The sequence below is a fragment of the Prorops nasuta genome, unplaced genomic scaffold, assembly GCF_024137725.1.
Source record: "Prorops nasuta isolate Cenicafe-Biocafe unplaced genomic scaffold, Cenicafe_Pnas_1.2 PNAS00059, whole genome shotgun sequence".
Classification (NCBI taxonomy): domain Eukaryota; kingdom Metazoa; phylum Arthropoda; class Insecta; order Hymenoptera; family Bethylidae; genus Prorops; species Prorops nasuta.
The window spans coordinates 551,838-579,507 of NW_027116856.1; the positions used below are offsets into that span (position 1 = coordinate 551,838).

A 27,670-nucleotide genomic window follows, 5' to 3' on the forward strand; every position below is an offset into this window, starting at 1 on the left:
GCCGTTTTATCATAATGAGAATTCTAAATACTCTATCGTTACGCCCTTTCTTAATAACCCTTCATGCTATAATTACCTTAAACGCGAGCAGTTGATACAGCGTTTATCCGGAAGTACTTGCATGCGAGCTAAACTCCTACTTAACTCCATTTACCAAGTTTTGAGAGAATTGCCTTTAAGTGGTTGGTTGTGTTACACTTTGGTTAGTACGAACGTGCAGATTTTAAGCATTCTTCGTGTTTTCTTTCCACACGCGTTGTCAAGTTTCAATTGTGTATGCTCTTAACGATTTTGAGAGTAACGTTTCACAGGTCTTGACAAAGTTTTAACTTTCCAGAGATTTTCCTCGACTCGCAGAGCTTTAAAAATTAGCTCATAACGTGGAGTGGAGTGGGACGTATGAAACAGAAACTGTATATGCCTTAAAATGCTGAAACGAAGTTAGGATTTTTTTTATGACGCAGCAGTATAGCGGAGTATGTCCATCGCTGATGAAAAACTTCAATTTTTTACTCTTGCCATTTTTTTTATAACCTTTTGTGAAAATCTTGTAAGGGAGGTGTTTTTACGCATTTTAGTGTATATGCTTTAGCCTTGTAGAACTATATACCACATCGTTTGCCGAATCAGGGCAAATCGGCTAGATATAATTTTACGAGAGGCCAGATTCTTAAGGACAAATGATCGATTACTTTTATACCGCAAAAGTTACCAGCTTTACTTCTCTGTTTCCCCCGTAGTAGGGCTGTGTTACGGCACAGAGAATGGAAAAGTCACACGTACAATGATTAATGAATGTAACTGCTAGTCGTAACTACGTGTCGTGTTTTCACTTTGAACAAATAGACGATAGTTTAGGAAAAGAGTTTGCGACAATATTGAAAATTTTCTTCAACAATATTTTCCCTTATCCAGCTCCCAGATCTATTATCTCCCTCTCACCCTCGTTTCCACCCTATGAAAAGTAGCATTACTGAATAAAAACTAACTTGCACAAGCGCGATAATAAAGTTGCGTTAAAAAATTAATGAATACTCTACAAACATTTGTCAGTTAGATTTAAAGAAAAGATATAGCAATAATATTTTGTTAAAAAAGTGAGAAAACAGTGGCTGTGGACTTTTTCCTCATTGCATATCAGAGTTAACATAGAAATTTACATGCATTATTCTTTCATGGAATATCAATTTGAGCAATTATTCACATTTATGGTTCTAATTTATTGCCTTTGAGATTTTAGCTAGATTTTTCATTAATTGCATCTTATCATTTTAATTGTTACTCTATTAAAATGCTAGCCTGCCTACTAAAAAGGGGAGTGAATTATCTTATTTGGATAATCGGATTTAGCGTTGAAGGATTGTTTTGAACGCAGAAACTGAATTGATTGCAATACGCGATCGATGGTTGATAAAAGGCAAAATAAAATCCGATTGTAAACGCGATTTAGATCAATACTCAAATAATGAAATTTTTCAAAGATTGAATTGTAAACGTATCCTTAAAATTTTGTATGTCCAAGTTTCGTCTGGCGCAAACGGATTATTACTACTTCTAAATATAAAGTGTAATTAGCGATTGTGTACTTTTTTATAGGAAATATCTTAATAGCCAGTGTCAGCTTGCAAAATTATTACTATAGATGGAATTTATAGAACAAACAATTAAGAACTCGAATATTTCAAGGAAAGTTAAAATGTATAACTTGGTGAATAACTTAATTGATTTTAAAGTTATAGAAGCGTGACTTTTAGATACAGTACAATTTTGACTAAATTATATAGATTATCGATAGAGAGTAGTACAAAATATTTTTAATTCTTTAGTACATTCTATCAGTATTGCAGGCTATTGCAGTCGGTCATTAATTCACCTTATAAATTATAAATTCGATCATTCAGCCACGCTTAATTAATCTTGCATTTGCTCGATGCTTGTTCTTTCATGCAATTCACCTTAGTTAAACTACATTTTTAAAACGTAGGAGCTATTAAACCGTAAAAAAAAGTTAATTAATCCCTTCTCATTTAATTTATTTATGATAAAAACTCATGTAAAAAGAATGATATGAACAGTTTCAACAATTTAATTAAACTACTTTTAATAAATTATATCGTTCATCAAACAGCTTATGCAAAAAAAACTTTTGGATTATAATTGCAATATATATACATATAGGTATAAAAGTTTCGAAATTAATAAAGATTCCTTGCCTAAAAAAATTAGTTAAAAATTATTATCTAGGTGAAGAAATAGAAATTGATGGATAAAGTGGACACCACTATATTTACGGTCAAATTATTTCACATACTTTATAGAAGAATCTCTTCTGATTATCACAGATTCTTTAATTACAAGAATTAAAAAAGAATTAAATTTTACAGATATAACACTTATGCGCTTATAGTGCATAATATAACAATGTTGTTTTTATCCTAGTGATGCTATTACTACTAAGCGAATTGCGCAAAATTTAAACACAAATATTGTTAGTTATATGAGAAATATTAAGAACTCTTAATATTAATATCAAACATAAGCAGCAACATGTGCAATTATTTCGTTTGTCTTTGAGAAGAAAATATTTCATTTGTTAAATATCAGTAGGAGAAATATTTTAATTGATTAAATATTAGCTTTACGTTATTTATATCTTTTAAAAACATAAAAAACCAGCACTTTAAAAATTAAACATATATAGCTCTAATGTGGTTTAAGTTTTAAGATAAAAAATATATTAGTACACAATTCAAGGATTAATTTGATAAAAATAAAAAGTACCGAGAGACACGGTAATGTCTCGACGGCAAATAATTTCAAAACATGCCGATAGACACTACAGCTTTTAGGCAATAATTCGTGTTCTTATCATTTAATTTACTTGTTTAAACAAATCGCACATTTAATTGAAAATCTATTAATTAACAATAATTGAAGAATCAACAATTTCATAACACTTAGAATTATGAATTTAAAAATGTCCTATTTTTTAAACATCTTTTTAATACTTTTTTCAAAGTTTCAAATAAGTTTCAATACTTTAGTCACTTACTATCAAGTAAAGGACATAGTCACTTGGAATGATATATGCATATCTTAAAAATAAATTTTTACATAGTTTTATAATAATATTTGTTCGGAATTAAAGAGCTTATTTCCAAAACGTTTTATCTACCATTTCTTATATTCACAATAATATAATTTATTTCATTATTTATAAACATTTTACTTTCTTTTCATGTATGGTATGCTGTCCAAAGAGATAGGACTGCGTAGAATATTATCAAATGTGCTGGCTGATGTTTTCTTTGTTAGAATTATAGATACCAAAATGACAAATTTCTAAAAGAACAAAATTTCGGAAATAACCCCTTCAATTATTAAAATCTTAATTTTAGTTAAGTAGAATGACGTAACAAATCCAATTTTTAAAAATCTTTTTGCTACAAAACATTGCCTTTTATACCGCTAATTCGATTATTAATTATTAAGAATATTTTAATCCAATGTTTTCTAAATATTCAATATATCGTTTTTAATAAATAGAAGGCTGGTTAAAATATTCTAATTATTAATCACTGAAACAAATGGCCAACCATTCGTTCTAATTCAGATGGCACGTTTGTTGTTATTCATATATTTATTTTTCAATTATTATCGCGCGTAACATTTTCGAATTTGTTAAAATTTTCATCATTCAAACATTTGTCTTAGTTTTATATTTTTTATCTCAAAATATTTATTTATAGACAGGCACTTATAATTATTAATTAAAAATATATAGTTGTCTCGTAAATAAATATTTACACTGCCTTTCGCTTTGCAATTGACGCTGTATCATATAGGTGAGTGGAGCAAAAGGTTTTAAGGAGGTTCAGGGGTTCCGCAAAAATGCAGAAAATTAAATAAATCTAAGAGAATATGTTAGTCTAATGTAATTGAATGATCCTGCTTTTCCCTGATATTATTTGTCGACCATACTTCGATAATATTCGACTTCAAAGTTGAAGGGTCTCTCATACAGCACACTTGACTAAACGTTGTCTTATAGACATCTTTTAGTCATCCAATTGACTAAAAGAAACCTAAAAGATGTCTTTAAGTTTTTTGATGGTCTGTGGGGATGCACGCGCGATCAAACACAATCGATCGATTTTGTAAAAATGCAAAGAAATGGATACAAAATTATTAAATTTATTGTGTAGAGCCTTTAGAGCTTCTCTCTATAGGCGAAATTTCATTTTATGTAACTAAACGAATCTCTAAGTAATTTAGTCAATCGTAAATAAAATGTCATGTTTGTTGGCTGCACGGTGAGAGTAAGAGGGGGTTGCCCCATTCCTTGCCCCAACAGGTAATATCACTGAACCTCCTTAAGATATAAGAAAAAAAAATTTCTTAGTACGACTTTTAAAACTTAACTGGTTCTCTTCTTGAGCGAACAAATAATTATTATTGCACTCAGTCACTCTACCAATTCGTTTTCTTTTATGCCATCATCCACCTGTTTGTTCTAATCTATTATTATCCCTGGCTAATAAGCCCTGATTATCTTCATTTCTTCTTTTTTCACGAATATAAATAAAAAGTCCTATTAAGGATACAAAGAGGCCTATAGCGGCAATACCGAAAAATGTTACATATCCTGTTGTTGAAAGAATAAGAATCATTTTTACGAGACTAGAATACTCAGATGTTAATTGAGTATCTTGATCAAACCATAAAATAGGTATATACGTTGTAGGAATATTTCTAAAAAGCCTAAAAATTAAATTTTTAATCAATTATTTTGAATAAATTTTTAATAACATTTACAAGTCTTTAAAAAACTTACGACATAGCGTCATCCGGCTGTACTAAAATATTCAATTGTAATTGAGCTTTTACTTCCATAGGTATTCCTGTAATCTGCAAATAATATAAGACTAGATAAATTATTTATTCTCAAAGAATATATCACGTTTTAATATGATATCTAATACATACAGGCTCTACAGTTAAATATGTTTCGTGTTTCTCTTTACTTGGATTCATTCCTGAAATCGCATCTCTATAACTGGAGTCAGCCAAATAAAAGTGAGGTAAGCTAACAAATGCAGGTGCATTAAATTTGCATTGCGATATATTCATGACTCCGCTTGGCAAGCAATCTATATCTTTACAATAGCATTCTCTCGATTTAACATATGTTCCATTATCTAACATAGATTCCCTAGAAATATATCTATTACCAGTTAAGCCTTGAAATACTGTGGTACCTTCTAATTCTAGGTCAACATTTCTGAAATCAAAGCAGAAGAGATATTAATACTGAAAAAAATATCTTTGCTATTATTACAAAAATTTCAATGATAAGATATTTACGTGCACATATCAGGGATGAATATAGATACAGTTTTATTATCAGGGAGAGGAGGCCACAAATCTCCATTTGAACCTTTTACAATTCCACATTCTCCTTGATAATATTTACTTTGGTTACTATAATTCCATTCTTTAATCATTCCCAAGCCAAGGAAATTATTTACACCAGTTAGCATATTAAATGTGCCATCATAACTATCAGATCCATTTCTCTATTTAAATGACAGTATATTAAAATAATTAAAGTTACACTTCTTGTGTAAAAAATAGGAAATATATTAACTTACAGCAAAAAACCAGCCAAATTTATCATAAGGTATTGTTGTTGCTTTCATTTTTCTTGCAATCCTCAATACTTTATCATCATATCCATCAAAGATTAATTCTCTAACAGATTTTGTAACTACTAACCTTTCCCCTAAGCTAATCATAATTCCATTAACAATATCACGAACAATTTTTTTCTGATATCTTACTGTATATGCCACTGACTAAAAGTTGTATGAGAAAGTTATTATACAATTCTGTATTTATTACATGCTTATTCTTACATATATAATTACTTACCGCAGCTACTGCATTTATATTAGTAATCTGATCATCCAAAGAACCATTTGACATGGATTCTTCAAAATGCCACACTCTTCTTCTTTGAAATGTTACTGTTCCGTTACTATTCCAAATCTTATTTACTTTATAATCTACTTCTCTGTAATACATCTAACTTTTAATTTCACACTAAAAAGATAGTTAATTTTTGAAAAAGTGTGTTAAAAACTTACCTGAATACATATGGTCCCAGTTCTACAAAATGTGGTTTAATCCCATTTTTATTATAAAATTCTTTATAATTAGTCCAATTAAACATGTGAATCCTTAAATACATTGGAATGGGAGTCTGTTCCCATATTTGAAAACTTTTTGATGTTGGTGATAATGTTAACTCCTTAAAACAACAAAAAAAGTATAAAAAACAAAATGAAATGATTCTTAATGTTAATAATATAATTGGTAGATAATTTTCAGATTTGCTTACTTTTCTGAGAAACCAGTCATAAATTATCGACCAGCATGATCCAGTGGTTATCCCAATAATAATTGCTACTGCTCCAACACTACAAAAAATGGCCAGTTTCTTATAGGAATGCATCATTTTAGTTGATTTTTGAATTCTGGAAAATAAGAAACAATTTATTTATTTTCAAGATAATTATTGAAATAATAGACGACAGAAAAATCCTACTAACAGAAACTAAACGTTATTTCATAAATATGACTTCATACCTGACTAGCCAAGGCTTTAAATATTCATTATGGTAATTAAAAGAAGCATTTAAAATTGTTTTATCATGTGCAACACTTGAATGTAAGACATTGTGACTAATATTTAGAAGTATTTGTTTTTTACGTACCAATCCATTTTATGCTACTGATTAATTCAGTATATAGATTTTCTTACATTACAAAAATATCATCTCCGTCTTTAGACGAGAATTACATTTGTATATTTAAAAACAATCTCCCTGAAGTTTCAACAATAAATCTTTAAAATATTGTCAGTTAAGTTCAAATAATTAAATGCAAACGAAACGAGGTAAAATGCCAGATTGTTATTATAGATTTTACATATTGTACAATACGTTGTTTTAATAATAAATTCAGTGTATCAGGCATTAATAAGCTTACTTAAAAATTAATCATTTATATTTATAACTAACGACCCTGACAAGCTTAACCTAATTTATTTATGTCAAACTATCAACTGTCAAAAACTATTCGCTAGTTTTTGCGTTCCACTGAAACTGAGACGACTGAGTTCCACATAGTTCGCGCATGATCAGTCAAAACAACCGCGTGATTCAAATTAAAACGCAGTAAAGAATATACCTATTAAATTCCATTTTTTATAATAAATACTTTACTGATTAATTCTCTTACCCATTTTGATTTTCTTGACATGATTTTGTTCCCTCAGATTCTTGACTTCCAGAAGGTATTTCAGCCACAAAGGTCATTTTTGGATCAATTTTTTCGTAAGAACTAAAGAAGAATGTAGTAAACTAACTGTTTACGGTATCTCAAGTTTTTTTTATAACTGCCTCTTTTGCAATTCTAATCTACTCTACGATGGACTTTGAATTCTCTGAACAATTGATAATTAATCAGAATATTTTTCTTTGTACATGACTCAAATGTTTTTAGAATTTCGATGAAATAATAAAGTTGCTACTAAACTGCGTTTAACTCTACTCGCGAAAACGAATCATCGCTTTTGTTAATAAATTGCGACCAGCAGTAACCTGGTAGATTGTCCGCTCCGTTAAACAAACTAGTTTGAAAAGTGCGATCACATATCAAAATGTGTGATCCCCATCCGTGGATATCATATTTGAGGATAAGACGTTTTATATCTATCGAATGATTAAATCTGAATGTATGTAGATAACGATCTTAAATTCCCGCAATATTTTTAACGATTTCTGCAAGATTTTAAACAATATTTTAACTTTGAAAACAATCCTTCCATCGACATGTACAAAACATAAATTTTGTGATCGAATAATTAATCAACCTTGTTAGATCCAGCAAATAATAAAACACGGTCCGCAATGATATACTATAAAGATTAAATGCAACTAGTGCTTGCAATCACTTTACGTACTATAATGCACTAAATGTCCTGAATTCTTTTTTGTGCTTTTAACAATAATAGCTATAGATATCTATGAAATATGCGGGTTAATTAGTTCTTTATCTAAGCGATGTTATGCAAGTTTTTGTTTGATAAGCACACTGAAATCATGCATAAAGCTGCGTCAAAAAAATAAACTTGAAAATTTGCACTGTATATACAGTACCATCTATATAAAACATTTATTAAATATAACCACAATGCAGAAAATACATACATTTCAAATTTCAAGTATATATATATATATATATATAGTGACGTTTAAAAATTTCAATCACCAATTTTATCTTCGTTTCAATCAACACACCTTTCAGTTTTTTTCCATAGTAGAATAAAATAAACCAAAGTTCATTGAGAAAGTCCAGAATGTATTTCTTTAAAACTTTCCTGTTTCTATATTTCACTCACTTATCTCAATTCTATAATAACGATGAGTTGATTAGTTGGTAACACAATTATATTGCAAGTGAGAGAGAGAGAGAGAAAAGGAGAGAGAGAGGACAGTAATTATTGAAATTAATAAAAATAAAGCAGTTAAGCCGTATTGATTAAAATCAATCACACGTGTCACAATGATATTATTACTTTCCGACACACGAGAGACAAAAAATTATTCTATTTTTAAACATTATGAGTAACAAACTTATGATTAAAATATGGTACATCGCTTAAAAGTACGTATACATATATGAATCAGATGAAATGACTAATATATTATGCGCAGTTGAAAAATCTCTGCTGTTGTAGCTTACTACTTATGGAAAGACCGTCTCTTTTCTTCCAAAACTTTCAATTCCATATTTGTAGCCATTTTAATTCCAGCCTTTTTCCAATCAACAATATTATATAACTTTATTAATTATACATATACAATTATGTGTGAGATGCATTTAAATAGCTTTGTTCGTCTGTCAGTTTTGTTGGAAAATGTTGAAAGTAAACTGATTGCTGTTAATGCTGTTTAGATGCTTCAACAATTTTTCTGGGAAGAGATTAAAGGAAGGGGCGATGAAATTCACTCAGTTGCTCGGTTATACAAGAGTAAAGTCGACTTGGACGACATCAAGCACATAATACGGTTTGTCAAAGTCCAACGTACATTCGGCTTTTAAGATCCTATTAATCCCTAGGCTACAACCGCAATGATATATTTGTTAATCCAATTTCAAACTAATCTTCGATATTTATCGAGAGTTTTACTTTCGCCATATGCAAATACTCAAATAGAACACATAAATCTACATTTCTCGTTAAATATGTGAATTTAAAGCTTAAAGAATTTCTTTTACAAATAAATCCACGGAATAAAAATTAAAGAGTGTTTTGGCTTTAAAGTAAGTCTTCTGTTTGTTTTTCCGAATCAAGTCGGTCGGTCGGTCTACTATATACGTATATGTAAGACGCGTGTTGCGCACTTTATAAACGGTATGTAAATTCTTTCGTAATACAAAAAATATTGAAAAAGTGTAACGGTACAAATGAATGGAAAATATCTTAATTAACGGAATTGAAGTGTTTGGTAGAATAATTGATTAAATTAATTATGTCAATAAGATTTTCTTAATGGTAGTGCAAATACTTAGTAAACAATGTAGAATTAATAATGTACAAGCTGATAGGAGAGATAACGGAATAATGATAATAAAATCAGAGGCATTTGTCAAACTTCCTCTCTTAGTGCAATTATAGCTTCTGTTTGACTAAAACTTGTACTTTTACTCAACAAATGTTTCTAATTATGCGTGAGTAATTAGTCATAATCAAATAGTGGCGATGAGTCATTGACAGAATCTATCATTATTCCTGAGGACTTAAAACACTATATATGCATGTCTGCAGTAAACGATATACAAAAATGAAATCAATAAATTGATAGTTGTAAATTAAATGGATAAGTGCAGATGTTCGATCAATGGGAAAATAGATTAGACATCGATGAGGTTATACACGACACGCTGATTAACAGATCTTTCTAAGCCTTTGATCCAATAACAAAGCCTTGGAGGGATTTCATGTGATATTAAATTTGAATTCAAAAAATATAGGTCGTCTAAATGTCCAATGATTACGATAAGACTGAATATATTTGGCCTTGACAGAGATAAAAGAGCAAATTTTTAAGAGATACACCTATATTCCACCATGATATAAAAACAATGCTCTGATATATTAAATTAAATATTGTAATAGTCAGGTATGCTGTATATCTGCAATGTTTACAGTTGGCATGTTATGCAGTTGAAAATGACGTCGACCAAACATGCGATTTCACTGAGTTTACTTTATTTGGTTCAATTTTGTTTCTCTTGGATAAACTCTCGTCTCTCGACACACACACACACACACACACACACACAAAACGTGATTTTTCTTTATTTTACCAAATATTTGTCAGGCCTTGATATTGCTTTTTTAAGGAAAAATATTAAAAATTATCAAATAACGAAGAATTTGGTGTCTTTCATGTAATCGATTCTTAATCAAATATATTTGTTTCTAACGAAGTCTTTCTAAGACAGTTCTGCAATTAAAATAAAAAATCTGTCGATGAGAATTGTAAATATATATCTGCCGAATAATCTGATAACGTATAAATAAAATTGCGATAAAATATAATATGATATTATTGCTGTTTATAGATAAGTTTTCTCTTTCTGTATATTTAAGGCATGTGTATATAATATATAATCTTTATATATACAATACTATCTTTTTAACTAACATTTTAAATTGTCGTCTTCCCATGCAAGCGTATTTTTTCACTCTATTTATTGATAAAAAGACATTAGTCTTTTAATAACTTATATTAATAAATAATAAAATGTAGGGTCCTCCGCTAAATATAGTTTATAAAATTATATACAGCGATCATATTACAATTATTTTACATTTCGGGTAGAGAGGAGGAGAGATGTAGATACATTCCTAATTCACTTAAAACGCGGAAAATTTAACGTATTATGGAGCGATATTACTTACGTAGTGAAAAGAAAGTTTCGCACCTCCTGTCGGAGAAATTCCCGAAGGCCTTTCGATTCACGTGTAACGTGAAACAACTCAGTAGCTTACGTTTCATTATAAGGATTATTTCGTTTTAAAAAAGTAAAACGAATTTAGAAATAAACTGAGATAAGACATTTTGCGCATCTCCACACCGATAATTTAAATAGTACATGAAATACGGTTAAAGTCATGCTTTATGAATTTGAGATGAATTAGAAAAATATATTTTACACACCTTATCGCAGACACTTTAGAAAATTTTAGTCGACGAAGAAACTCTTGTTTTCCATCACTGACATAAACACGTTTGGCCTTCTGACGGACACTCGGGTACCAATTTTCAGATGCACGGGCTGCGTCTTATTTCAATTGCAATGCAAAAATCAGCAGACACGTAAGTTGGAGCGCATGCTATGTGCGCAAGTACTCATTTCTCAACTTTCCTATGTGGTCGCATATAGAAAACCGGCTGTGGTAGGTAGGAGGGATAATTGGAATCGCTGAATAAAATTGAGCCGAGAAATTTAGAGAAAGACCAGAAATTATAGATTATGATAATTAGTCAGAAATACTATTCTTTCTTTTACGATAATATTTTTTTTTTCTTTACGTTTAAATCTATTTTTAAGCTTTTATAATAATTATTTTTTCTTACCATACTCAATCTTCTAGTAAATGAACGATGAAAGAATAGATTATCAAAAGCGAGCTACATCAACAGAAATAAATTCGAAAAAGGATACAGTTCATAATTGATACCCATCATATTTTTGTATAGATAGTTTTATTAAATTTCAAGCTTTAAACACATAGAAATGCAATACTGAATAAAAAAAGTTTACTAGAAATATTAGTTAACAATTTGGTTAAAATGAATATGTTATTGCAAGTGAAATTCTAAAAATAAATAATAAAGTCTATTGAGATCTGCTTTGTTCCCATATTTCTTAAAAAACTTTGGTTTATATTATCACACTTTGGACGGATTGATTGTTAAGTATGTGATTACACCTTAAATTATAATTATATCACTAGTATTACTCATATCTTCTTGTAATTGTGAACGATCTTTTACTCTGGAGCACATTAAACTATATTCTAGTACACCAATTCGAATATTCATTTCCGAAATTTCGCTCTTCATTTTTGTAATAGTTTTTTTAATATTTATGAGTGGAGCTACAAATACATAAAAATATGTTGAAAGGTCTTTTCTACAATATAAAAATAATTAACAATCGTATTAATTCCTTACTTCCGTCAGTCATACTAGAGCCTCTTTCATCCATTTCTCTTTTTACTTGTTCCAGCTCTTCTGTTAACTTGTTCAAAGATCTTGTTCTTTCAATAACACCCCCACTTACATCCCTATATTGTTCTTTAACTTTAGATAGTTCTTCCTAAAATAATATTAGTATAATTCTTTGTATCAAATGCATTTCAAATCAAATTTAATATGCAATAAATTACCTGTAATGTTCTGTAATTATTTAAAACAGGCTCTAAATGTCTGTTGAGATAAGTTTCTCTTGTTCTAATTTTATCCAGTGTATTACCAATATCAATATGTAATTTCTCCAATTGACCCTTGGTACCAGAAAGATTATTTGCTATATTAGATCTAAATTGTTTCATTTGATCAAGATGGGCTCTCCAATCTCGGGAATCTATATTTAAGCACATATTACCACTAGTTTATAAAATATACTTTGAAATTTAATCTATGTATGATAAAATAATTATCTACTTGTTTTAACTGTCACTTTTAATTGTGGTAAAACTCTTTCCAACTCTAATTGCCATTCTTCTCTATTAGTTTTCGATTTTAAAATGTTTTCTGTTTTTTTTACATCATTCTGCATACAGAAAAAACATATTTATAACAGGGATTCATTTACAATACTTTAATTACTTACAGTTTGTTGAGCATACAATTTAGTAATATCATCAACATGTAACACATCCTCGTCATCATCATCATCATCGTATTCAGCCATCATTTCTTCCTCTACTTTTTCTAATATAAGTTCTGCATCGTCATCTTCAATTTCTGGTTCTGGTGTAGGCTCATCTGGTAGAATGTTGACTCTAGTTAAATTAAATCTTGTTAATCAAATATCAAAAGATTTACAAAGAATTTACAGTTGATAGACTCCAGGTTTTTATGCAAGATAGAACTTTTTTTTTTTAATTTATTAGCTTGAAATAAACTACCAAATTCTAGTATATCCAATTTCTTAATTTAGCTATATCACTTTATAATAATTTGATAAACAGTTAACATTAATCAAGTCAATTTAAAAAAAAAAGAATTTATAATAGTTCTATATTTACATAAAGATCTAGTGTAATAACTAACATACTTTTCCCATTTAAAATTTTGATATTTTATTGCACTATCTGCTAAATTATCTAAAACATAAACTGCATGCTCTCCAGTTCCTTGCTTTAATTTATTTGGTGGAAATTCAATCGAAACATTCATTTTTTTTAAAATATCCAATATAGAAGATATCGTAGAATTTGGGTCATCATCTTCCTGAGGTGTTTCAAAACTTCTACCAAGTTTTCTAATCAGCCATGCTGCTAAAGATGTAAAAACATAAAATTGTTCCCCTGGATTTGTTGGAATAGCAAAGTAATGCCTATAATGAATATTTTGTTAAAAACATGACTTATATATTTAAGCATAAAATGAGTTTAAAAATAGAAATTTGATACCTATTTAAGGGTTTCATTTTTAAGTCATGCACAAATTCTTTATCATAATTAAGTAATTTTAATTTTTCTAATAAATCTTCCATTTTAATGTTGACTACGTAAGATGCTGATGGGGCTGCAGCATCTTCAATTATTATTTTAGCTGATTCTTGAAACATTTTTGCTACAATAAAAATAAAATTTCTCTTATTAATCATAATTTCAGTGTTGTCTTTATATTATGATTATTACTATATGTATTATAATATTTTTATACATTAGTTATAAGGTTAGGAGATCACAATATTTATTTGTATTACTTTACCTGTTTTCAAACTGAACGAAATTGTTTATCTATTATAGAAATGAAATTAATATGTTGTTATAAACATTTTCTTTACAAAATTGTTCTGCTACAAATGATAATGCATATGAATTTTGTCCTCTTTCGGTCGTAGTTTTTAATAGTTTTTATTTTAAGCAAGAAATCAATAATAATATACTATTTAACAAGTGAGTAATGACACTAGTGACCACAGTAGTGACATTGTTGATGACAGTTGTTCTATAGTATTTTAATTTTAACATGTGTCGTGTACATACATATGACATAAATACATACAACCATACCACACAAATGTAGGGACATTTTAAAAGTAAATACGCTGATGGTAATCGTGAAAACTGGTGAAAACTAGAGAAAATAGAGGGAGAGATCGAAAGAGAAAAGAGATAGGGAGTATAGTGGTAAGAGTGGTGAAAAGTGGTGAAAAGACTGAAAAGTGGGGTTCTGACAATCGGTTATTTCCAGGTTTTCCAGTTATTTATTGAGCTATTACATAAAAATAAATCATACGACTAGAAAAAAGTATAAAAACTGAAATATCTACATTTATTGAATAGTTCTAATGTTACATTATAAATCATTTAATTAATATATTGCATTAGTATGGGTTTATTATCGGAACCACTGTTATACGCATTTTCTTTATTTGATACTGGTGCAGTATTGTTTCTTTTGGTCTATTTTGTATCCTTTTCTAATCAGTATAAGCTTTTATTTTTTCTACTGTGTAGTTTATGTGCAATTTTTGTAAATTAGTTTGTTGTTTTGATGCATTCAAAGAGATATCCTAGGGAATTTTCGTATAACCTAACTTAAGATTTAAGTATATGTGTACAATATTATTTTGGCGCATTATTTAAATCACATTACTGTAAAATCAATGTTTTTTATTTCATAAGACTGATACAAATGTTACGATTTTTCTTAATATTAAAATGGTAGGTAATAACCCTTTCAGATCTTGAATGTGATTATGTAAATGCTCAACAATGTTGCTCGAAATTAAATATGGTAAATATACAATTTTAGTACTTTAAAAATTAAAACCTTACTTAGTGTATACTAAATACTAATAAATGTTGAAACTACTTATTTTATAGTGGGTTGTACCAAAATTAGTAGCACAAGCATTTCTAGTATTTCTATTATTAATACATGGTCAGATAATATTGACACTAATCAATATACCAATGACCGCCTGGCTTTTTTATGAATATTTTGGAGTACCCAAAGGTAATATGGGGGTGTATGATCCTACTGAGATTCATAATCGGGGACAACTGAAAAAGCACATGCACGACTGTATGATATACTTGGGATATTATCTTATTTTCTTTTTCATATATCTTTATTGGTAGGTGATCACAAAAAAAGTAACGTCTAAAATGAAGATGTAATATTACATTTTTTCTTATTTTAGTATGATAATTGCCTTATTGAAAGGAGACCCACTCAACAAGGATGAATCAGATGTGGTTAAATACTAAAGTAGCTGAGTTTATCGATGAGAACAATACCTAATTTTATACTTTATGTATCAACATTTACATATGACAATATAATCAAATGATTCATTATCATGTCTTTGGTATTATAGTCAGTGGAGTGTTGTTACTTTCAATTCAAAATTAGATTTAAAATTATCCAAAGCTAGCAACAAAGTGAACTTTATTATTGTAGAGAACTATTTATAGAAAGAGAATAGGTCTGTGTATAATCATATAGCAAATTAGTTTGCCAAATTGAGTTAGATCAACTACCAGTTTGTAAGAAATGAATATTGATTTAAATCTAAAATAAATGGAGCAATACGTTTTTTGTAGAAGTCTATTTTTTCAATCGACATTCTAAAAAAATTATAGGAGAAATAAATATCAATTTAGAGAAACAATTTTCTTTTAATGAAGTCTTCAGCTTTCTTAAAACTGTTTATATTCATATGCTTCTCTCTTTCATAAGCTACATATTGTGTTGTTTGTTTTAAAATAATTTATTATTTATTTATTTATACAAAAAGTAGAATCTACTCTTGATTTTAATTTGTTGGGTGATATTTTACAGAAATTAAAAAAGAATAAAAAAATATCATTTACTTATTTACAAATATTTTTTAAAATGCTCCTAGTCGTTTGTTTATTTTCAAATTGTTTACTAACATAAACAAAGTAATTTTATAATGATAATAAAGAGCATTATTAATAATAATGACAGCCTAATAATATAAGCAGTTACAGCTCTACTTTATATTGTAATAGTTATATGACATTTTTTATAATGTATTATATTAATAAAATTTACTTAATCTATATTATCGTCGAAATGTTTAGTAAGCTATGTTTAATAATAATTACCCTTCTAATATAGCATATATCGAAAGAACTTATCCTTTTTTTCTAAATTTGACTAATTAAAACGATATTTTTTTTTAATTGAATAATGTTTTGCTTAAAAAATAAGTCATTGAAGCTAACTTTAATTTAATGGTAATAACAAGGCACGGATCGATGTAACGGGTGCGGTAAAGGTGGCTATAGTCTTTGTTGTGTCGAAAGGCGAAAATCTATTTTTAGTTTAACAGCATGCTACACACAAGATTTTTTTGTCCAAGATATATTTAGACGAAAAAAGACCCTCATTTTAATAAACTTTTAAACTATATAAAAATTATGTAATTGGAGTATTAATGTAACAAAAGAGTTGTTTTTAAATATGTAAATGTACGATATCATTTTGAAAGAAGAATATGGAGAGCAGAATGTTTTGTAGAAATCTAGGGTATACATGGAAATTTTTGCTTTTCGCATTCATTTTCCTTTTGATAATGATATTTATCTTCAGATTAAGCATCGACATTGACCCGTGATTTTATTGTACTATTTTCCAACTTATCTGACATTTCTTAAAAGGCGTTATATTAGTTTCAAATGAAAAACTAATCTATTTAAAGCTAAAGCCTTTGGCAAATATAATGAATACTTTAGCAGGGGCGCAAATTATTACTTAGCTGCAAACACATGACTAAAATTAAAATCAATTTAAGCGCGGTAGCCGGGGAGCCGTCGCGCATCCTGTAGCCGTAGCCGTAACTGAGCCGGGGCAGGGTCGAGCGCCTCCTAGTGTTAGCTTTCAGCCGTATTATATCGGTGACGACTGACGGGTCGGGTCGGTCTCTCGGGTGGTCGTGGTCGAGTCTTATCCTGAGACTCTGACTGACTGATCTCCAGAAATCTGATTTGAGGCCTCAACGAGTTTAAGCTGTGTAAGATAGGGGGAAAGAGAGAGAAAGAGAGCAGGGGGAGGGATAAAGAAAGAGCTTTACACTAAGGAGAGCAACACTAGGCAAGTAGAGGAAGACGGCATAGAGTTTGGCCTGGATCCCTGGCTGGAACCTGGCAATCTGGAAACTTTTAAGTTTGGTCCTCGACTCTTGGTGGAGTCTGTGATAGACTTTGTAGTCTGGCGGGTCTGGTGAGCAGACAGCAGACAGGCTAGGTCAAGATAGGCAAATACAATCGAGAGACAGAAAGAGAGAGAGGAAGAGAGAGAGGAAGAGAGAGAGAGAGAGAGAGGGAGAGAGAGAGAAAGAGAGAGAGAGAGAGTGAGAAAGAAAGAGAGAGGGAAAGTATGGAACGGGAAAATGCTAGCTTGCCCCGTTCGTTTGAAGTGAATGCGTAGGTGCTCACGTTATAATACGGATCTAAAAGGTGGACGACATTAAGAGAAAATCCATGTTGTGATTTCATCTATTGGACGGAAGAGTTGTGCAATTGTTCCGCTAATACATCGGTGGCAGAAATTGGAATCGTCTTCGCATTCGCGATTGGCAAGACGTTCGATCGACCGTATTTGACGGCACTAACGTTCGCGGCAAGAACTTCAAATTCTACTTTGACATTCGAGCGACGTTTTTGTCAAAGCTCTAATTGATCGTTTAGAACGGAATACGAAAATGATGTCGTAAACGATGTGACACGGGCAAGTCTCGACGATACTTCCATTTGCTCAGGTCTGTACACGAGGCTTACCTCTACGAATTGTTCTCGATGAAGCTATCATTAATTTCCTGTCAACCGCCGTTATCGTCGTCGTCGTCGTCGTCGAGTTTGTCGTCGCCGTCGTCGTCGTCGTGGTTGCCCTCATTGTCATCGTGGATGTCGTTTTGGCTTTATTCATCATTTGCATTTTCTTTTTGGAATCCGTGCTAAATCGTGACGGTACTGATACAGCTCTGCTACCATATATCTGACAGGATGGCGGGTAATAAAAGTGGAACTAATCCGGTTCAAACGAAGCCTGTTGAAGTGTCTCAACAAATTCAGGAAGGAGAGAAGTTTGTTAAATGGGATGAGGTTTGTTCACTTATTTTTTTTTTTATCTATCCTGTTATATCAGGTTTCCTATGGTTTTTACTTTTCTCAGAAAGCAACACTTATTTTTAAATATAATAAGGGGTATGGGTTTTTTTTTTATATCAATACTATATATCCTATCAGTCATATTTGCATCTCCTTAATGAATAGCTTTTATGTATTCTTGTTATTATTATTTTATAAGCAATATAAATGAAAATTATGCAAATAGAAATAATTTTGTATTACAAGTAACTGGACAGTTATACGAATGTATATAAATTTGAATCTGTCTTGAAATAATATTAGCAAGCATATAGCATATTTATTTCGCCAGTACACTGTATATTATTTGCAAACATCCCTCGGCATGTTTTTTTAGAATATATATTTTTATTTAGGATTCTGGAGTAGCAACACCAGTAACTTTAAAAATTGACAAGTATGGATTTTATCTCTATTGGGTGGATCAGCATAATGAAATGGACATGCTAGATATAGCTATAATAAGAGATGTACGCACAGGGAAATATGCTAAAATTCCTAAGGTAACATTGCTTTAAAACCTTTTTTTTCTACAATATTTACAATACTACTTTTACAAGTATTTCAAGTAAATAAAAACTTTTTCTTTAACATTATTTAAACTAGTTCCTTAAAATGTTGACTTGCCAATTTTATCTCATAGTTAATTAAAAATATATAATTGCTTCTTTAACTTGAACACAACTAATCTGTTAAGGGATATTGTTTTTTGTATAATTGTAGTTTAGCTTTGTGTGGAATAACATGACGCACAGCACTACCACATTATAATTATTGACTTATTTATAAATAGAACATTACCCTACTTTGCCCTTATATATTATTTATTTTTTCATTAGTCCTGTCTACTTATACATACAAGTAGAGATGAAAGTAATGTATCTAAGATTATTTTCCTATAACTTAGTTATATGTATTAGAGTATCTATTGCACATTAGATCATTCAAGTTAGAAGTTTGTGTCATTAGCATGCTATTGTAATAATATTTAATATTTTCTATAACAAAAACTAGTGTCAAATTAACACTACTAATATGCTATTGAATTCAGCACTAATATTTAATAAATTTTCATTTTCAATATCATGGTTCCATGAAAACTTTGGCTTTAAGGCAATGTAAAATTTCTTTCATAAACTTCCTTTCAGGATCCAAAGATTAAATCTTATGTGACAATGGGCTCTCAAGTCTCTTTAGAAGATAAAACTGTAACAATCTGCTATGGCTCTGACTTTGTCAATATGAATTTCATTAATTTTTGCACTACACGCGCAGAGATTGCACAGCATTGGACGGAACAGCTCTTTCAGCTGGCATACAATTTAATTCAGCTAAATACTAGCACTATTATGTTTTTGCAAAAGGCACATACTAAACTTACACTTACAGCTGATAAACAAGGAAATATTCCTGTAAAGAAGTAAGTGAGATATAGATTTTTTTATTTTATTTCTAAAATTTACAATTTACTTTTATTATTTTAGTCATGTTTGGGCTAATTTTTAAATCTTTTTAGTGTTATAAAAATGTTTGCACAAAATAAAGAGGACCGTAAACGTGTTGAGAAAGCTCTTGGTACTTCAGGCATGCCTTCTGGAAAAGTAAGCTGCTCATTTTTATTTCAGAAATAATATATAAAACTTTTTATATCTTGTTAATAATTAATTTTCTTTTATTGTTTTATTTTAAGTTATTGAAATATCAGGATAATATACTGCAGTACCTTCTGACATTTTAATTACTTTCTTTGATGGAAATAAGTCTCAGGGTTAAGTTTTATCTTGGCATTTAGCCAAGACTTATTTGAGCTGCTCTTAAATCTCAAAATTTATATATGGTTTGACAGCTTTAGTGTAAATTTATAGATTAATATCATCCAAAGTTTAAATGTTGCTTAAAGGGTCCTTGATTCCTTTTAAAACATTTCTACAAAAATTGCTTTTTAAAAATTGAGAATAATTTTTATCATTATACATGTAGAGCATTTTTGTGTTGAATCTTTATATATATAAATAATTTTAATAATTTACTTTTTTTCAGAGTGATGTATTAATGTTAGAGAAATTTCAATTTAGAGATTTTTTTAACTTTTATAAATCTCTAACTCAGCGAATGGATGTTGAAAAAGTTTTTAATGACATAATAGGGAATAAAAACAGTAAATTAATGTCAGTATCACAGTTTGTTGATTTTTTAAACAAAACACAAAGAGATCCACGCCTAAATGAAATCTTATATCCATATGCTAATGAAGCGCGAGCTAGAGACATTATAATTCAGTATGAACCAAAGTATGATGAGAATAATGGACAACTAAGCTTCGATGGATTCTTGAGGTATCTAATGAGTGAAGACAATCCAATCGTTGCAGTATCTAAATTTGAACTATCTGATGATATGGACCAGCCTCTTGCCCATTATTTTATTAATTCTAGTCACAATACATATTTGACTGGCAAGTATCTCTATAATAGTAGTTTATTGATCATTATCATTAATTGGAAGCAAATTTATTTATTTATTTTAGGCCATCAACTTACGGGAAAAAGTTCTGTAGAAATATATCGGCAGTGTCTGCTTGCTGGATGCCGTTGCGTTGAATTAGACTTTTGGAATGGCAAATTTGACGAGCCCGTCATTGTTCATGGGTAAAAAAACACGCATATGAATATATCTATTTCATTAAATTATTCCAGCAATTTTAAATGAAATGTACATTTTAAAACAGATATACGTTTGTACCTGAAATCTATGCTCGAGATGTGATAGAGGCGATTGCTGAGAGTGCCTTTAAAACATCAGATTATCCTGTGATTCTTAGCTTTGAGAATCACTGTAATCCAAGGCAACAAGCCAAAATTGCGCAGTATTGTAGAGATTTCTTTGGAGAAATGCTGCTAGATGCTCCATTAGAATCTCATAAAGTAAATATATCTTGTAAATTGTAGTTGATTATTAACGTTTTCTTAATGAAGTATTATAATTTTACAATAATTTTTTTTTTTTTTTCATTAGTTAGAGCCAGGGCAAGAACTTCCACCACCATCATTATTGAGGCGTAAAATCATTATAAAGAATAAGAAAAAACATCATCATCATCACCATAAAAAGCATCAAAAAAAGCAGCAAATGCAGGAAGCGGAATCGGAAGAAGTTCCTCCGGAGAGTGACGACAATGGTGCAGCGGCTGATGGAGAAAATGGTCCTCCGCCTGATATTATACCGCAGAATGAAGTAGTTGATGTTATGGTTGGAGGAAATGGAGATCAGCAAATCGGAAATGGTAACATTCCACATCCCCCCGTACAGCGGCAGAATAGTAAAGACAGTTCTCCAGAAGGTAATTACGACCTTTTCTTCTTGATTTGAAATTAATTTTGAAAAAATGTTATTAAGCAAGATTGTTATTTCACTAGAATCTAATGAGTCTAGTAGCGACGAAGACGAATCGAATGTAACTGCTCCTGATAAAGCTGCAGCTGCGGCCAAAGAGACGGAAGCTGGAGCAGAAATTTCAGCTTTAGTTAATTATGTTCAGCCCGTTCACTTTAACAGTTTTGAATCAGCTGAAAGTGAGTTGCACGTATTTATTTTGTGTAGCTAATTAATGTAAAGGGATTCAAGTTTTATTGGAGCGTAGTTTATTTATACTTAAGTACTATTTTGATTGAACACTATCTTACTGGGAAACTATTTAAACAATGTGCGTCACTGTATTGACCTCTGTTATCATACTTATTGCTTAATTCTGTTTGATAGAAAAAAATCGTATGTATGAAATGTCGTCATTTGATGAGAAGCAAGCAACGACTCTTTTGAAGGAAAGACCATTAGAGTTTGTGAATTATAATAAACATCAGCTATCTCGAGTTTATCCAGCGGGAACGCGTTTTGATTCCAGTAACTTTATGCCGCAAGTATTTTGGAATGCAGGATGTCAACTCGTTGCGTTAAATTACCAAACACTCGGTAAATTCAATTTTATTAAGACCTGGAATAGTTTATTTTATTACATTTATATACATATATTCTTAATTACAACAGGATAATTTTTCAGATCTCGCGATGCAATTAAATTTAGGCATTTTTGAATACAATCAACGCTGTGGTTACTTATTGAAGCCCGAATTTATGAGGCGCAAGGATCGTAGATTAGATCCGTTTGCAGAATCAACTGTAGATGGTATTATTGCAGGAACAGTCCATATCCATGTAATATCTGCTCAATTTTTAACGGATAAGAGAGTAGGTACGTATGTTGAAGTGGATATGTACGGTTTACCTGCCGATACAGTAAGGAAAAAATTTCGAACAAAGATTGTTCCAAATAATGGAATCAATCCTATTTACGATGAGGAGCCATTTGTCTTTAAAAAGGTAGAAATTACGTAAATATATTATTTGAATATGAACATGTCTCGAAAGTTTTCCATCAAGATACATCATTACTTCTTTGATTAGGTAGTACTTCCTGAGCTTGCTTCCATTAGAATAGCTGCTTATGAAGAATCTGGACGTTTAATCGGACATCGAGTTTTGCCCGTAGTTGGACTATGTCCAGGTTATCGTCATGTAGCGCTTAGGACCGAATGTGGTCAGCCATTACCGCTGGCTAGTTTATTCCTACATGTTATTGTAAGGGACTATGTCCCTGATGACCTTAGTGAATTGGCAGAAGCTTTAGCAAATCCTATTAAATATCAAAGTGAGTTAGAAAAAAGGGAAAAGCAATTGGCAGTATTAACAGATGATATGGAGGAGCCGTCAGACGAGATTGAAGTACGTACCAATTTTTCTACGTTAAGTATTTTATTATTGTTTTCAAAAATAACTTTACTAATCCATGAAATAACACCTGTGTACTAATATTCATACTAACGTTGTTTAGGATAAGCCTAAAGTTGGTGTTGAAGGACCGTGCTCCTCAAAACCAACTGTAAGTTTCTGTAAATAGGAATCGGTGTGATTGATTGTAGTGAAAGATATTAAACTTATATAAATACTTCATTTCACTGAGCAATTGGTATTTTAGGAGGAACTGAAAACAAAAAGGTTACAATCGTCGGGAGAACTGCCAGGTCTTATGCCAGTTACGGGTAGTCCTCACGGGCGACCATCGATTTCTGGGTTGAACACTTCCATGGAATTGCAGGAATTAGATGATAGCACATCGTCTTCCACTGCTCAATTTATTGATTCGTCTGCTAATAAAAGCCCAGTTAATGCCGGTAGCAGTGAGTAATTTTCATTTTAGGCATAATATTTGAACTTTACTATTAGGATTATAAACTTATTTGTATCGTTCTAGTGGCGGATGATATTGTAGCTGAGTCTCTAGAAAAGTTAATGGATAATAAACTTGTGAAGGAGAAAAAGATTGAGTTGGAAAAAAAACTTGAATCTTTGAGGAAGAAACACGAGAAAGAAAGAATGAGAGTGCAATCTCAAAAAGGTTCAATCGATGGGGAGAAACGATCAAAATTTTATATGAGCCATAAATTAGTAAAACGGTTGTCTAGTAAAAACATGTAAGTGCTTCTTAAACTTTTTATATCCTCTAAATCAGAGCGTAGCAGTAAAGAAAATAATACTTTTTAAAGTTTTTCAAGTGAAGTTGGTTTAAGTAGCTACGCAGCTGCAGAATCATCAGAATGTGCGGAATCAGAGAATCGAGAAGGAAGTGAACCACCCAGGGGTTTACCTAGAAGTCAGAGTCAAAGTGAGCGGTTGTTAGCAATATGTAAAGCACAATTACAGCAGGAGCGCGAGCTCCAAGAAAAGTATCATGAAAATATGTTTGCAACTGTAGAAAAAGTAATGAGAGCTTCCCAATCTAACCAGCTGAAAACGCTCAAGGTTGTTTTTGAAAGGGAGACGGCTGGCATTATGCGTAGGTTACAAGTTCTGAGACACGGAGAGGTATTTTACATAGTATTTAACAATATCTACAGTAATTTGCCACAAAGAATTAATCAATGTTAAAAGGACAATAATTATTATAGGTCAAACAATTAGCAAAGGTGCATAAGGATAAAGCAGAGTTAGATCGAATGAAGAGAGAAGTAGCCAAATCTACCGTGGAAAAGGGCGTTAATGAATGTACTAGGCTAGCTAAAGTTTACGAGCGAAAAAGAATAGATCTTGAGAAGGAACACGAAGAAGTGCGACAGAAACTAGAAGAGGAGCGGGCAAAGGTATATATTATGTACACAAGGCGAGGCGCTTGACGTTATCCTTAATACCAACATTATAGAGCAAAACGAATGTCAGCGGTACAATGATATTAGAAGACCAATTCAAACTTTTTATAGCATTTTAGTTACGTCGCGAACCGCTTTTTCCATTAACAAAAGTCAAATTTCATCAATAAAGCATTATATGACATAAAATCAATTTAAATTTTTCCTCGAAGATCTGACTCTTTTAACACAGAGCAGCTCGCGGTGTCATTACAAAAATATAATGAATTTGAAATGATCGTCAAATTACATCGTGCTAGTGATAGGCGTTTCTGGATTTCGTTCTGTAATGTCGGTATAAGGAATTCCTTTAAGCCATCCCAGAGCATACATGTAAAAACATTTATCTCCGTGACTATAATAGATATACGTTTTTTCTAGTTCTTTTGAAAACATCTTTGTTTTTACATTCAAGTAGGTCTTATAAAGAAAATGATTTTCTTTATAATTATAGGAAGATAAATGAATTTTTATATTTTAACTCTGGAACGTCTTAAGTGCCTTATCTTTATATTTTCTACAATCATTAATGCAAAATTAATAACTTATTTATTATATAGGTTAAAGCTAATATATTAGCAGAATATAATCTTCGATGTAATAAATACGAAAGTGGTGAATTTCTTTTATCGCCATCTGGTGGAGCGAGTGTACCAGAATCACTCAGTGAAAATACGTATTAATTTATCTGCTAAATTAATGACGTATTATAACGGTATGAAATGATTTCCATCGAGGATTTTTAAAAAAAGATTATTTAATTATTTCACGCAACAATACTAGAGTTATAAAATAATGGACTTCCGAGTTTTTAGAGGAAATAAAGGAAAAGATAACAGTCCTAAAAATTTTACGAGACAACACAGATGGGTATTTCTAAAAGTACTCTATAAATTAATAATTCTATTACTCTCCGACTTTTCTTCTATGAAAGTTTTTAATTGAGATCATAAAATATGGAAACTTTGGTATGTTGAGCTATGACGTATGTAATAGCGATCTATTGCGAAAATATTTTCTGAACTTTAAACTGCTTGCTACTATATGTACTCATACGATATTATGTCATTTCTGAAGAAGAATACGTGATTTTAGGAAACTTATTAAATATATTTAGAATATTGTAAGGGTATGTCTGACTTTGTGCTGTGTATTCGCATGTACATATTTGAAATTAATCGTTTAATATTTGGGAGTATAAGCAGTTCAATATCGGGTTAAAATAGGTTTTCTATTACGCCATTGCTTTGAGTAAAAATAAAGGTACTTGATCAGTAATACAATTTGGCCCGATTCAATAGCTGATCGATAATTTAGTCACATTAGCCATTCGGTTTTATGCTCCGTTTGCTTCGCATAAGAAATCTCGCCAAGGCCAGAATATCAGGAGTCTTGATTATCGCTTATATGCAGTATTAATCTTACCCGTAAAATTTTTAATACTTAGAAGCGATTAACTTGGTGAGATCTCGTTTTGATATAAAGAAAAGAGCATAAAACAAAACGGGTGGATTGCACACGGAGTGTGTTGATTCTAAATAAGGGTAATTTTCCTAAGTGATAACATTTAATGTTGTTGTTATATACATAAGACGTTATTTAATCAACAAATTCATTCTAATGGGGCTTCAAGATATACTGCGTACTGTAAAGATGCTCGGTCATTAAGTGAGATCTCCTGGAATCTCAGTCCACGTAGAAAAGGAATATTATAGTATATTATGAAATGGTGGAGTTTCTTCGGCCTAGGGGAGAAACATCGGAAGAAATGTGGGTAACAGCAAAAGCGCAAATGTGCGTGATTTACTATATTTTTGACTGAAAGTATTCCGTATAAGAACATTTTATTTGCAAGGAGTCTGGTACAGTAAATAATGGAATGTAATTTCGTGTACGGATATAACGAAAATCAACTACAATGATTCTGTACTTGGATTTCATGCAATGGCTCTTCGAGGCTAATTTAGTCTCGACGAGTATAATACCTCTTTGAGGAAGACAATCAAAAATGTTACGCGGTAACATTGTCCTTGTTATTTATAATCGTACGATATTTTAAGCTGAACACAATACTACTGGCACACGTGCATCCAAATGTGTACCATAGATGAATTCTTATGGATCGTAAATGAATCTCAAATGCAACTACATCTGTGTGTGTGTATTGTAAATTTAAATGGCATAATCTTGTTATTTAATTTATATTATTTAAATGGTCGTTAAAGGGTGTATGCAAATTCGAACAAGTACATAATAGTGTGATTGATGAATATTCAATAAGCATTAGCCATTAAATTTTTTAAGAGGTTGTGTGCGATCATTCATATTGTTTCTGAGTTGTTTTTTTATTTTTTGACGGGGTTGTCGTGCATTCTTCCCTTCGATCTGGAGACTGAGCTCAATGATAAGTCATTTATAATTAATACCTATTGTTGATATTTGCTATTGCTTTATTTATTTCGTGGCGCACATTTTTATTATAACGCTTAAGATTCTCTCGCGCCAAATATTTTTGATTAGAGCTTACCGCAACGATGTTCTTGTGATATACTGTATGTATATTTTAGTGTTTTGTTTGTCTTAAATATTTTTGATCTTTGGTAAATAATTGCTCTTTTTCCTATTTACAAATAATTTTTTTAAAGCTATTCAGATAATAGTAAAATTACGGAATTATATTTTTGACAGTGTCAAATAATTCTAAGTCTTCGTTTTATTTTATTCAATTTTCTTGTAAAATAATCTATCAGAGCTAATGTTTGAATATATTGTGATTTATAATGTAAGACTCTAAAGTAGAAGCGAAATCGCCCAATTGATGAATAACTAAATAGAGACAATTTTTAATCTCAAATACTTCGTACTAGTTTCAAAAAGATATTAAATTATTTATTAGTGATAATAAATTGACAGATATAATATAATTTATTAA

The 27,670-nt window shown here is 30.6% G+C and overlaps 4 protein-coding genes across 7 annotated transcripts; 2 read left to right on the top strand and 2 right to left on the bottom strand.

Moving 5' to 3' along the window:
- Positions 1-2,063: 2,063 nt before the first annotated feature.
- LOC136784480 (protein croquemort-like) lies at positions 2,064-11,446 on the bottom strand. Of its 4 annotated transcripts, none has more exons than XM_066745140.1 (10): positions 8,809-9,470; positions 7,303-7,404; positions 6,401-6,536; positions 6,147-6,310; positions 5,932-6,073; positions 5,652-5,855; positions 5,365-5,576; positions 4,987-5,281; positions 4,835-4,908; positions 2,064-4,761 (listed from the first exon to the last, which is right to left on the bottom strand). In XM_066745140.1, the coding sequence occupies exons 1-10, from the start codon at positions 8,865-8,867 to the stop codon at positions 4,497-4,499; spliced, it is 1,653 nt and encodes a 550-aa protein (XP_066601237.1). In that variant the 5' UTR covers positions 8,868-9,470; the 3' UTR covers positions 2,064-4,496. The 4 variants fall into 4 exon arrangements, with proteins under 4 accessions (XP_066601237.1, XP_066601238.1, XP_066601240.1 ...); XM_066745141.1 differs by lacking the exon at positions 8,809-9,470 and adding an exon at positions 11,295-11,439 and having other exon boundaries at positions 2,069-4,761; XM_066745143.1 differs by lacking the exons at positions 7,303-7,404; positions 8,809-9,470 and adding an exon at positions 11,295-11,446 and having other exon boundaries at positions 2,074-4,761.
- A 365-nt stretch (positions 11,447-11,811) lies between these two features.
- IFT57 (intraflagellar transport 57) lies at positions 11,812-14,303 on the bottom strand. The gene is made up of 8 exons (XM_066745131.1): positions 14,085-14,303; positions 13,781-13,943; positions 13,423-13,704; positions 12,976-13,147; positions 12,807-12,915; positions 12,530-12,726; positions 12,315-12,459; positions 11,812-12,238 (listed from the first exon to the last, which is right to left on the bottom strand). The coding sequence occupies exons 2-8, from the start codon at positions 13,936-13,938 to the stop codon at positions 12,072-12,074; spliced, it is 1,230 nt and encodes a 409-aa protein (XP_066601228.1). The 5' UTR covers positions 13,939-13,943; positions 14,085-14,303; the 3' UTR covers positions 11,812-12,071.
- Positions 14,304-14,495: 192 nt separating this feature from the next.
- cnir (cornichon-like protein) lies at positions 14,496-15,930 on the top strand. Its single transcript, XM_066745126.1, has 4 exons — positions 14,496-14,789; positions 15,048-15,116; positions 15,206-15,459; positions 15,526-15,930. Exons 1-4 carry the CDS (start codon positions 14,709-14,711, stop codon positions 15,590-15,592), a joined length of 471 nt encoding a protein of 156 aa, XP_066601223.1. The 5' UTR covers positions 14,496-14,708; the 3' UTR covers positions 15,593-15,930.
- A 497-nt stretch (positions 15,931-16,427) lies between these two features.
- On the top strand, positions 16,428-26,587 carry Plc21C (Phospholipase C at 21C). Its single transcript, XM_066745197.1, has 18 exons — positions 16,428-18,454; positions 18,856-19,002; positions 19,648-19,919; positions 20,016-20,100; positions 20,540-20,954; positions 21,027-21,147; positions 21,228-21,423; positions 21,515-21,839; positions 21,916-22,071; positions 22,259-22,468; positions 22,557-22,876; positions 22,961-23,278; positions 23,388-23,435; positions 23,532-23,733; positions 23,808-24,027; positions 24,100-24,418; positions 24,502-24,693; positions 25,299-26,587. The coding sequence occupies exons 1-18, from the start codon at positions 18,356-18,358 to the stop codon at positions 25,419-25,421; spliced, it is 3,768 nt and encodes a 1,255-aa protein (XP_066601294.1). The 5' UTR covers positions 16,428-18,355; the 3' UTR covers positions 25,422-26,587.
- Positions 26,588-27,670: the final 1,083 nt, after the last annotated feature.